This window comes from Panulirus ornatus, chromosome 65 (genome assembly GCF_036320965.1).
Source record: "Panulirus ornatus isolate Po-2019 chromosome 65, ASM3632096v1, whole genome shotgun sequence".
Taxonomy (NCBI): Eukaryota; Metazoa; Arthropoda; class Malacostraca; order Decapoda; family Palinuridae; genus Panulirus; species Panulirus ornatus.
In genome coordinates this window covers 13,601,832-13,614,715 of record NC_092288.1, presented here as the reverse complement: position 1 = coordinate 13,614,715, position 12,884 = coordinate 13,601,832, and the positions used below count along the sequence as shown (strand labels likewise).

General features: G+C 36.6%; 1 protein-coding gene across 1 annotated transcript; it reads left to right on the top strand.

Moving 5' to 3' along the window:
* The first annotated feature begins 241 nt into the window (after positions 1-241).
* On the top strand, positions 242-7,648 carry LOC139746664 (AN1-type zinc finger protein 1-like). Its single transcript, XM_071658109.1, has 6 exons — positions 242-347; positions 1,354-1,872; positions 2,612-2,731; positions 4,212-4,355; positions 5,507-5,683; positions 6,604-7,648. The coding sequence occupies exons 2-6, from the start codon at positions 1,711-1,713 to the stop codon at positions 6,805-6,807; spliced, it is 807 nt and encodes a 268-aa protein (XP_071514210.1). The 5' UTR covers positions 242-347; positions 1,354-1,710; the 3' UTR covers positions 6,808-7,648.
* The last annotated feature ends 5,236 nt before the right edge of the window (positions 7,649-12,884 follow it).

The following is a 12,884-nucleotide window of genomic DNA, read 5'->3' as shown; positions in this document are numbered from 1 at the left end:
CCCTATATCATATAGAATATCACATGTGAATTAGGCGTCTTATGAGCTTCATGTAAGGGAAAGGTACGAAATAGAATTCAGATTTTACTCTGAATACATTTATTTCACCGTATCAGACTTTTTATGTAGAATGCACCCTAAGACTGTTTACATTTTTTATCATATTCGCTGGAAATGCTCGCTGCCAGGTCTACTCGCTGGACGTGTTCGCTGCCTGGACTATCAGCAGGATCTGTTCCCTGACATGATTCATCGCTGGATTTGTTTACTGACATGACAACAAGTTATACAGTACTCTGAGGAACTCCAAACTATTTATATATACATACACTACGATCGAAAAGAAGGTAAGAACTGTAAGGATATATAAAAGGAAACAGAAGCAATTGTTCTAGAGCTGACTGCAGTATTTTGCTTTTCAAAATTTACCAGAAGTGTTGTCTCTAATAAAAGGACTGTACCTTATAGGTAAAATTATCGTCTCGGACATACACGTTTGGAAGTTGAAATTATGTTTTCCTGGTCGTTTTTGATGTATTTTAGTAGAGTTGCTTGCAATTTATATTCAGATTTCATCTAGATGGGCAGTAATGACATATTATGACTACTGTAACGATGTTAAATTAGACGTCGGTAGGAAAGACCATGAAGGTTAGGAAAAATGGGTCACTTCTAAGTTTAGGATTGCAGGGATTTGATTGAAATGTACAGTTAGCTCAGCCACACCATTTCTCTTTTGAGCGGGATAAAACTTGCTGTAATACATTCTTTACACTATGTAGATGTGATTTAGACAATTCTGCTTTCAGAGTATTTTCTTTATCCTCCACCAATAAATGTGAAACTGGGGAAAAAGTTGGAAATTATGTTTTAGTACACTGTGACATGAAAGAATGTAGCACTGCTAAGGATTATGATAAGGTATATATTAGGTTGATTACGTAAGAGTAGGTTCAACATGTAAATTATAAACAGAAGTTATGAAAACTTCACCTAAGCTGCCATAATAGCCAAAATTAATAGGAGAAATATATGATCATTAATCCTTATTCTCCTGGCTACCCATTCTTCCCTTCAGATTTTCCTAGGAGTCTGAGTATAATCATGATGTGGTATACAGGAAGTGACATGTTGTCATTGTATTGAACCAGGGCATGTGAATAGATAATACAAAAACTAGATATAAAGATAAGTCATGCTTGTTACTTTGTAATGTAGGAACCTTATTTATATTTAAGATTTATTACATGAAGATAGTGCAAAAATATTTTTGATGCTGATGGATTTTACTCATTAGAGGGCATATCGTATTATGTTAGGATTGACAGTAGCCCTTTAATTTTTGAAACTCAGGTTTGCTTATGGACTCCCAAGTGCAGTTAGATGGTCGTCTCTTAGCTTTGGTGGATTCAGGATGGCGTACGGATCGCTTACCAAGTGATGACATTGCTGTACCTGTACTAGAACTACCTGACCCAGAACCAGATGCCACTACACCAAATCAAACTCTACGACAACAAGAAAATAAGTGGACTGATCTGATGCTCTCCAATCTTACAGACACCCAAGCCCAAAATATTACTAATTAACGTTTCATATTTAATTTATCTTCTGTTTTGCGTGTCTAATAATTCATTAGTTGATTTTTAACTTTAATTATAAAACGTATTTAGAATATTGAAATATACAAGATCTCCCAAAGATAAGACCATGGAAATACCAAACTTGGGTAAACAATGTCAAGAGTTGTCCTGCAAACAGCTGGATTTTCTTCCCATTGTGTGCCAGTTTTGTAGTAGGAGTTTCTGTAAGGATCACTTCTTGCCCCAACAACATCAATGCACTGGAGAGTATAACAAAATCAAACAACAGGTATGTAGAATTCGCGTGTGTTCAAAATTTGAGCTAGGAAGCTTTATTAGAACTTTTCTGTTAACTGTCAGTTAGCTCATATCTCAATCTACCAATCCATATATCTGTCAGTACGTCAGATTTTTTTTTTTTTTTAGGTAAATTACCTGCTGCTGTCTAATCCAGGGATGCATAGTACATTACACTTATCAACATATTTGAATAGAGATTGCATGTTATTGCATAGTGTTTTCATGTATTTTTATTCATGATTCCCCCATCACTTGGTGTTACCCAGGACCTCTTTCCAGAGGCTCCAGCAGCCGAAGGCTTCCCTACAGAAAAGCAGGGATATGTGGATTATTTCAGAGAGAGAAGTTCTTTGATGAGACTGTACTCCATTCTCCCAGTGATAATTTTCATGAAAAGTGACTTCCCACCCATGGTGCAACCTCACAATGCTGTTTCCTGTGGGGTGGGGTAGCACCAGGAATGGATGAAGGCAAGCATGAATATGTACATGTGTATATATGTATATGTCTATATATGTGTATGTATATGTTTATATGTTGATATGTATATGTGCGTGTATGGGTGTTTATGTATATATATGTGCATATGTGTTACTGCTGACTTGCACTATGGAAAGCTGCTAAGAAAATAGTTTATTTTGTATCATTCTGATCTTGCATCAGTCAAAACTGGTTAGACTTTCATCCTTTGTGACTTGTGTTCTAATATTTTGAGTTTATTGTAACAGGTTTCAGAGGATGCAGATTACAGGTACCCATGCCAACACCAGGGCTGCAAAGGTGGAGAACTAGCACCAGTGATATGTCCAGGTTGCTCCAACAACTTCTGCCTCACTCACAGACATCAGGTATAGTGAGAACTTCATGATCTTCTTGGTTGAAAGGAAGCTGAATTTGAAATTTTACATGGCGTACATGTCAATATATTATATGTTTGAAGTTGTAATTAAGTGAATTTTTCATTGTAAAGACGAAACTAAAAAGAGCTTGATTTTCTACTGTTTATACTTGTTTAACTAAAGGTCAGTGTGCATAGTACATTTTGCAAGCTAAAGGAGATGGGAGTAACCTGTTTACTGATATATCTGACATATCTCTTAACATCTACTCTAACACATGAAATAGATGGAAACAATATACCACAGGGCACCCAAGGACTTGAACCCAGGCCTGCTGCAGGGCAAGCCAATTTGGTACCATTGCACTACATGATGATGTAAGCTTTCCATCTCAGACCAACCAGTTGTCCATGAGATCCCCCATTACCCTGTCAAGTCAGGAGATGTGATGGGGAATTTCATTGACCATTGTGTGGTCTGAGATGCAAAGATTTTGTCACCTCATACTGCAGTGGCACCCAGGCTTACAGAGGTATATTGTTTTTGTATTTCAATGCTCATTTCGTATTTAGATTTTTTCTTAAAACCTTTGACAGTAAAATTCAGATTTATCTCATGGTTTTAGATGATATTGCAACATTCACTGTCTTTCTAGCTAACTTAGAATGAATTATGCTATATGATGTCTACTTCTCTTGTAGGTGTTTACACCACAAGTGAAAAGTCACCTTTAGGAGGCTGTGTTTTAAGCAGTGGATAGAAAGAAATAATCTCATTGAGGGCCTTTTTCTCCAAAGAAGTTCCTCATTTCCGCTGTCCCTGCATGGAGTGCAGCCTTGAAGTTGCAGAAACCTTATAAAAGGGGTCTTAGGGTTGTATGATTAGGATACTTTTTGTTTTCTGCTTGTGGGTTGCATAACTGTATTACTTCATTTTAATTGGAGTTTGCAATATAAACAGAATAGATAATGTACTTTTTAAATCATTGTTCAGTTGTGCAATTTTTACTGATTATTGCAGTTTCCATGGTTTTATATCATGTCATTGCATGACATGATGAATGAAATTTAAGAGGTTCTTTTCGGCTTCAGCAATCAACATTAAGCATATACCCTAAGCTCTCTGTAAAAGTAGTAAAGACTGTTGTCATCATGATTGTATCTTTCATGGTCTTTTAAAATCTTGCTTGTGAATGTAGAAAGGGTCTGATGTGGAATTATGAAACTGAATATTGATCTAAGATTACATTCGATGAGTGGTTGTCAGTGGAATATATTCTAAAGGACAATGTTATAAATGCCCAGTTGTGTGTGGAATCAAAGTGACTGAAAGGGAAGAAAGAGAGAAATGTAAAGTATACTGTGGCTGCAGAGCTTAGATGAGATTCCCTTTGGTCTCGCAGTTAACACAGGAAATAATGTAGTGAATGTAGGTAGGTAGGTTTAATGTATGTATTTTTTATTTAAGTTTTATTTTCTTTTTTACCTAGGTTGATCATGGATGTCCAACTTACAAGCCCCCTGAAAACACAATGGCTGATGCAGCTGCCAAAATCCAGAAAATCACTGACTGCATGGACTCAGGTCATTCGAAGAAAGGGCAAGGCAGGAAGTCTGATAAGCTGTCAGCTAAGGTAAATTCTTATCATTACTTTTATAAATATAAGCACTTTTCTTGTTTTTTTACCAACCATTGAAATGAGTAATGTAACCATATGAATATCTTCATTAGACAAAACAGTGGTGTACATTTTATAACATTTTAGATATACTTAAGTTATGCTTATGGATTTTTCTGGATGAAAATGGCTAACAGAGAACTTCTGCGCCAAAACCAGTGGCTTTATATTTACTGTAGTAAACTGCATCCTGCTCTAGTATCTAATCCAGAATTTGTACATTACAGATGAAGACTTTCATATGCATTTAGGTGGTAGGAAGACGCTCGCAATAAAAGTGATTAATGTACTGAAAAATTTTGCATGCGCCATCTTTCCATGTTTATTAGAAATAGTTTGCAAGCTAGTTAATAAGATTTTAACTTTAATAATTGTACCTCGTTTTATATGAAGGAAATGACATTTGGTAGGAATCCATATGTGAAAGGGATCTCATTGGAAAAGTCTGCAGAAACCTGCAGAGACCATAGTTAGTGGAGGAGGTTTTATTAAACCCTTATTCTTTATACAAGAAGATATAGATGATTAAGCTGGCCAGTGAATTTGATGAAAAAAAAAAATTGGATTAGTGTAATAAGGTAATAAGGTCAGGGGCAGGTCTTTTAGAAAAAAACTTAAGGATTGTCACCCACTCTTGTGATGATAGGCTTTTTTTTTTTATAAAAGGGGATAGATTTAAGAATCAAGATAAGCATAATTGGGGAAAGAGTTCCACAGTTACCTGTAGAAGGAGGTTTAGACTGAATTAGTTGTCTTTTGAAAGTTAAGGTTGAATTAGTTGTTTTAAGTTTCAACTTTCACACACTGTTGGTGGAAAGTAGTAACCTGTTTAGTGCACTGTGACCAAGCTGGAGGAGGAGGCAAAGCCAAAATAACAGCTTTGTGAAAGATTGAGAGAGAGAAGACCAACATTGTGGCAGAGAATGACATTCAGGAAGAGAAGTGAGAGAAGACCTGATAAAGTAAATTATTTTTTACTGAAGTCTTTCAAGTAGTCCCCTGATTCTTTGTGAACATTATTTAAGTCAAAATATTTTCTGGGAAAGTAGTAAGACCTTTTGAGTGCATACTGAGGTTTTCAAAATAATATTAGCTATATGCTGCAGGTACAGTTGATGAAGCTGAAGCAGAAGTCATGTGGTGAGCAGAGCCTACCACAGGAAGAGAGGTTGTATCTCTTGGTTCTCCTCCCAAAGACTAGTCAAGTTTCATCACAACCGGTGTTTGTCTCTCATAATTGGTCACTTGGTAAAGCTATTGATGCTACTGCCAACATTGCCAAGGTATGAGTGCAGTGATGTTTAGTAAATATATTTCTATGTGTGTGTGTGTAAACTTTGCTTTCGGTTTGCCATGGTTCACTTGTCATGCTCTGTATGATTCTCTTGTTCTTATCACATTTGTTTTCTATTTTACTCTTGATGCTTCAATGTACATTTTTTTTTCTGCTCAGGTTTTCCCATCGGAGTAATGCTTCCATTTAAATTCTGTGGATGCATTTTGTCAGTAGTCCTTATTCCCACCTCAGGAAATCTTTTCGAGTTGCTCATCCTCTGCTTAGTCTCTTCAGTTATGTTTGTATTTTGCATCCATACATCTAACTAATTAGCATGACTACTTTAAGTAACCCTTACCACCTCTGGCCACTAATCACATCAAAATCACCCTGAAATATGGATATACTTTTCAGAGGGATTTCATCATTTCCCACATGCTTGTATTATGAGGTTCCTTGTATATTTATTATGAATTTCCTCTTCATACTCTTAACACAACATCTCATCATTTCTTGTATAGAGCTGGTGTCCAGTTTCCTAGATCTGACCATTTGTTTGTGTTATTTAGCATAGTTGGATATGGAGGATACTCTTAAACTTTCATTCGTAAAGCAACATGCTAAAAGAAATTGATAGTTATCTTGAGAATGGGTTGGAGCAAAACTGGAGTGGATGAGCTCGGGATGCAACAGATGTGATTAAGATTTTATTTTTTCATATTTGTTTGCTGTATCTCACATTGACAAGGTCATTCCAGGAACAGAGAAGTAGTCTCATTTGCTCACATACATTGTGGCAAATAATATTTATGCATTTGCTTAAGTTCATGATAAGTATACTTATTCTTAATATCTGAGTGTATCATAGTATTGCTTGGGCAGCTTTCTTGTCAGGTATTTATTAAACTCTTTTTTTCATACTTTCAGATCACAAATCGCAACAACATCCTGGATGCAGATAAGCTGATTTTCTTTAGAGCAAGTGATGGATCTCTTCTTGGCTCAATGGATCAGACCCTCAAATCACTTATGAATAACCAGCTGTTGTTTAATGGACAAACTGTTATTTTAGAGTATGTGCCAAAAGATACAGAAATACTTAATACTTATAAAGACTATAAAGCATCATGAAATATCTTTTGTAGCAGAGCAGCCTGTTGTTATATAATGCAAAATCAAAACCAAAAGTGTGCATTAGTGGCTTAAAGATGTGGATCATCATGATTGATAGGGTGCAAGAAGCAAGAATGTTATAAATAGAATTGATTTTTGAGTTGGGAGAGCAGACAGCAATGAGCAAAAAACTGTTGTGACTTGGGAGTAAAGAAGTTCATGGTAATGATATGAGAGAATACTCATATGGTTTAGATGAAAATATATATGAAGAAAGAGTGATTGATGAATGTACAGGATATATTTTGATACAAGAGGAATACATAGGAAAATATGGTGGAATATGTAATGACCTTTCTGTGAAAACTTTATTTTCCATGACAAAAACATGCTGAATGAGTGGAATACCATGAAATGTATGTGTGTGAAGTAAGTGCAAGTAGGTTCCAAATGAGCAGAGCTGAAAGATTAAACCCTGGACAGCAACAAACTTGCAAGAATGGATGAATCTATTGAAATACTGGTGATCAAGGGACAGCTGCTCTTAAAGAAAATTTTAAAGAGAGCAGTGTGTATCAGATGGAATACAGTGCAGTTCATCTTTTTAAGCCAGAGATATACTATTGCACTGGTTGCAGTAATGATAGTTTTGAATTTCATATGAGGTTAATCTTTTGTAACAGCTGTTACAAAATTTTTTTATGAAATTTTTTCCCTAGTCTGTTGACAAAGACATTAGAATAGCTATCAAAGTGTCCCACTTAAGACTGAAATGACTGGTGTATGATTCTCCTTAATGTTTAGTTCATTACCATAAAAGATGAAGAAATTAGTCAATTAATAAATTTACCCCAAGGAATTGGGTGTTTCATTTTATCTTTACTAGTCTGTGGCTTGGAGATGCCTTTTCTGCAAAACTAATACCCACCATAGGTACATGTCATATGAACTTTATTTACTTCACAGAAAGGAAATTAATGATAACAGGTAAACTGTACCTAAATTATCATTAATTATTTTCATACAACCCCAGGACCCTTGTATTTTTAAGGCTGCTGTTCATGCAGGAGCTGGAATATAATGAACTCTTTTAGCCTCATTTCCCATGATGCCATGCTCTTTTCTTCCTGCAAGTGTGAGGTGTTACTGAGGAGGCAAATGGTTTTGTAATCATCCTGTGTCCTCAATAAAAAGGCTTCAGTTTGATATTGTAGGGTTGTTAGTCTTGCAGGCTTTATTTAGTGTTTGCAGAGTTTTTCTACTAGTTCCATTAAACTTGTTAAGAAATCATGGGTTAGTAAATAAGTGCACAATTGAAAAAGAAGGATGGCAAGTTTCTATAAGCAGTATCTACAGTTGGATACAGATGGTGTTACTACACATCATTTGTGAACTTGGTTAAGAAGTTAAATGAATTTACTGGTATTGCTGTTGATGATAAAATGTGTATTTTTTTCGTTCTTTTGCTTTACTGTACAACTGTTACTATGACATTGTACAACAAAAATATTTTTTCATACTTTATTACTGTTTCCTGCATGAGCAACATTATCCTGTCTTGGAAAACAAAGTAAGGCAAGACAAAATGACAATTTCTTTTTATGGTGAATCATGATCAATAAAAGATGAGCAAAGGCCAGTGTAGATGTATGCATAACTATTCTGAAGACCATTCTCCCTTGAGTATCAAAATATAAAAAGGGTAATTTTTCAGTTAACAATTTGGTTTTTGCATCATTCTTGGATTGAAATAAGAATCATGAGCATGATGTTCTCTGCAAGTTTGCCATTAATGTTAACAGCATTTTCTGATACCTTTGAACCTAGCTTGGGTACTTTTGGAGTTTGAGTTAAAAGACCATTTTCAGTACCACCCTATCTTCACTGCACATGTCTCTTTACTACACAGTTATATTCAAATCATCTTTATCATACCCTTGTGTTTCCCTCAAATTTATTTTCATTACACTTCCTTTCACCATCATCTTCATTATCCCAGTACTTTCTTTACTACTTATCTTCACAATACCCATATCTTCAAGACTGGTCAGTGGTCTCTAACATAACTTGGATCACTTTGTGTTTGCTACAGTACACTCTCATCTTTACACCAAGTATACGCTTATCAAGGCTTGGCCAAAATACTTTCCACAGATATCCTTCATAGTTGTCCCCAAATTATATGAGCTAGTTGGCAGGGTATCAGTTGAAGGTCAGACTAGAATGCACCAACCTGCAAGAAGTAAAGGAATTTCCCTAACAGTAATGGCCCAAGTTTTTAAGCCACATTTACATTACAGCTCCTCTTTTATTTTTGTTCATTATCAAATTCTTCCTAAATCACTGACTGCATTATTCCATTATTCTTCCCTTTACTGACTCCTCTACATATACCTTCTTCTTTGTGCATTCTTTTTTAACCAACTCTCATTCTTTTCATGTCTCATTTATCTGTTATGTCAACCAGGCCTTCCCCCCCCCAAAAGAAAAAACATTATCCCTCTTCCTGCATCTTATATGGTGTTTGGGTAGTTTTCTCTAGACTCTTTACCTCTCTGATGTATATGGGAATCATTTGCATTTAGTGGAGTTTGTCAATGGCAGAATATTACTAGCAATGAATTTGGGACTACAGGAAGAATGAATTAAGTGTACCACAATACTAAATGTTCGAGTACATCAAAAGTACATGTGAAGTACAGTGGTAAACGGGGAAGTACATAAGAATTACACCAGAATCATAACACCACTAGTGATTAGAGTGGATGGAAATATGATGTATGAGAACATGGATCAACACCAATAGTAAATATGGACACAGAGAAGTTTAATTAAACATACAGTCGACATAAACTTAGGAGGTACAGACACTAATCACGGGACTACTCAAACGCAATGAGGGCCTCAGCAGTAGTGACTGTGATTCTGCAGTACATACAAACAGGTTCAAAAGCAGCGATGGTAGGGAACCACTGATAAATGATGAGGTACATCAACAAGGGATCATTTACTAGGCTTTTAAAAGGAAGCAATTACATATGGGAAAGGCTTTGAAAATGAGGCAGGGAATTACACAAGAGGCAGGACATAAAAGATGGGGAGAAGCAGTTACACAAGAGACAGACTTTGAAACTGGGTAAGCAATTACACAAGAAGGCAGACTTTGAGAATGGGGAAGAAATGAAAGAAGGCAGGCTTTGAAAACGGGGAAGCTATTACCCAAGAAGGTAAGCTCTGAAAATAGGGGAAGAAACGCATTGAAAGCAAAGTAGTTACGCAAGAGACAGACTTTGAAAAGGGAGCAAGCAATCATGCAAGAGGCACGCTCTGAAAGTGGGGGATACAATTACATTAGTGTTGATGTGATTTTATATATATATATATATATATATATATATATATATATATATATATATATATATATATTCTTTTCTTTTAAACTATTCGCCATTTCCCGCATTAGCGAGGTAGCGTTAAGAACAGAGGACTGAGCCTTTTTTGGAATATCCTCACCTGGCCCCCTCTGTTCCTTCTTTTTTTTTTTTTCCCCAAAAGAAGGAACAGAAGGATATATATATATATATATATATATATATATATATATATATATATATATATATATATATATATATATATATATATATATATATATATATATATCATTACTGGCGATAGGGGAGAGGGACAAAGAATACTTCCCACGAATTCCCTGTGTGTCGGAGAAGGCTACTAAAAGGGAAGGAAGCAGAGGTCTGGAAATCCTCCCCCCCCCCCCCCGTTTTTAATTTTTCAAAAGAAGGAACAGAGAAGGGGGCCAAGTGGGGATATTTCTTCTGAGGCTCAGTCCTCAGTTCTTAGCGCTATTTCGCTATCGCGGGAAATGGTAAATATGTGTATACAAGAATATATATATATATATATATATATATATATATATATATATATATATATATATATATATATATATATATATATATATATATATATATATATATATATATATATAATCCCTGGGATAGAAGAGAAAGAATACTTCTCACACGTATTCCCTGCATGTCGTAGAAAGCGACTAAAAGGGGAGGGAGCGGGGGGCTGGAAATCCTCCCCTCTCGTTTCAAATTTTCCTGAAGGAACAGAGAAGGGGACCAAGTGAGGATTTTCTTTTGAGAGTGCAGCCTCGTCAAAGAACAAGTCACTCCATTGGAGTCTACATTTCCCTGATTCTGTAAGAAGCGCAGTCTTGGGCTGCAGGAGCCTTTAGAAAGAACCTTGGTAACACCGATATATATATATATATATATATATATATATATATATATATATATATATATATATATATATATATATATATATATATATATATTACTATGCAGATAAGGATGATTTCTTAATCTTTAAGGATAACCGTGTGAAGAATGTTTAATTGTTATCATCAGATTATGACAGTTGAACCAGAATCCGCACCATCCGTGAAAAACAAAACCCTAAGAATAGATTAACATACATTTAAACCAAAATATGAGGCCAAGGGGGAGGGCGGAGTTACAAAACCGATGGGAGGAGCCAAAGCGTGAGGGAGGAGCTAGCACGCCACGGGGGGAGATGGAGTCAGGAGTCGCTCGGGCGCTGGAACTTTATTAAGGATATATGACACTGAATTGGTGTGCCTGTAGAGACCTTGCGTGCTATCATTTTAGCTAATGTCCTGCCACATATAATCACGGTCATGTTCACGGACAGACGATCGTCCATACACGCACTCATGTCCGTATGATGGATACAAGCAAACACACGAACATAAGCAGCTAAACAAGCCTAGGCTGTGGACGCCTTCATGAACGCACACATTCGTACAAGCAAAAACAGAAGCATACACATTATGAACACACTCTGATACACGTATATAAAGACACCTATAAACGTTCAGACACAACATACACATGGACACTCATATACACACATACACAAATCGTATGGGTTCGAATCCTAAGACGGTAGTCGGTCCACACGTAACCTAGGTGCTGAATTTCTTCTCGATGAATGTGTTATGTGACTTTGACTGTATGCGTGTGTACACACATAAGGGTAAAGGCAAAGCACATATATACAAGGTCAAAACGGGGCAAAACGAGAATAAAACTTTTCCTGTAATACACAATTTGTAATCACATGGATACATCTGAGGTAATGATATGAACGTTAAGTAAACACAATGCTTTACTGCGTAGGTTGAAGCTTGGAATAACACGGTATCAAAAGCAAAATCAATTTGCTTCGAATAATGTGCACAGCAAGACAACAAGTGACGAGCGTTGTCCACATAAGGATCTAAGCTGAGCGCATCTGCAATAAGCATGGAACTCTCTCGAGCAGATTCATATACTAGACACACAGGCACCCACGGGATGTCATGCATGGGCTGCGTTCAAACTACAATGTCAAACAGTCAAAACATTCCTATACATATAAATGGCGTGATAACAGCATGAAAGGACATCTTTCAGTTATTAACCTTTTACAAACAGCTGCCAAGAACATCACAGAACCTACATGACAGAACCAATCTCATAATTGGATTGGCAGAATGTGTTTTTTGTGAATAAACTTGAAGAAGCAAAGGATAACGGGCGGTCGGTAGGAAGAAGAGAATCCAAGAAGCGTCTCTGTCTGTCTATCTGTACGGAGAGATCGTACGGAGGCAGCGTTTACCTGACGCTTATTAAGAATGGAAGAAGTGATACAGACCCTTTGACCTCACAGTCATTAACGATAGAATTTACGGTCATTAACGGAGGGCAAACACAATTGCCACACGTCCAAATACGGAGTAACAAACAGTTGGGAAGGAAAACGATCCAGCGGGAGTGACCTAAGAACACGTCCAAGTGGGCGAGGATCATCTACTGCTAGGCTGCTGAAGTGCGAGGGAAATGACGACCCGAAGAGAACAAAGCGACACAACGAAGGCCATTAAGAGCATCGTAGGCAACCAGGAGAGACGAGTCGAAGAAGATCGTCATTTCGTGCGGGAACATCGATGCTCTATATACAGAGGTGTAGAGATGGCACCGTACCCAGAGCTATGAAGAGGTGGT

What these genes read in the sequence shown, in the direction of transcription:
- LOC139746664 (XM_071658109.1), top strand. Translation starts at nt 1,711, where the DNA reads ATGGAAATACCAAACTTGGGTAAACAATGTCAAGAGTTGTCCTGCAAA. An exon ending in ATAACAAAATCAAACAACAG is followed by an intron (nt 1,873 to 2,611) that starts GTATGTAGAATT and finishes TTATTGTAACAG; the next exon opens with GTTTCAGAGGATGCAGATTA. An exon ending in GCCTCACTCACAGACATCAG is followed by an intron (nt 2,732 to 4,211) that starts GTATAGTGAGAA and finishes TTTTTTACCTAG; the next exon opens with GTTGATCATGGATGTCCAAC.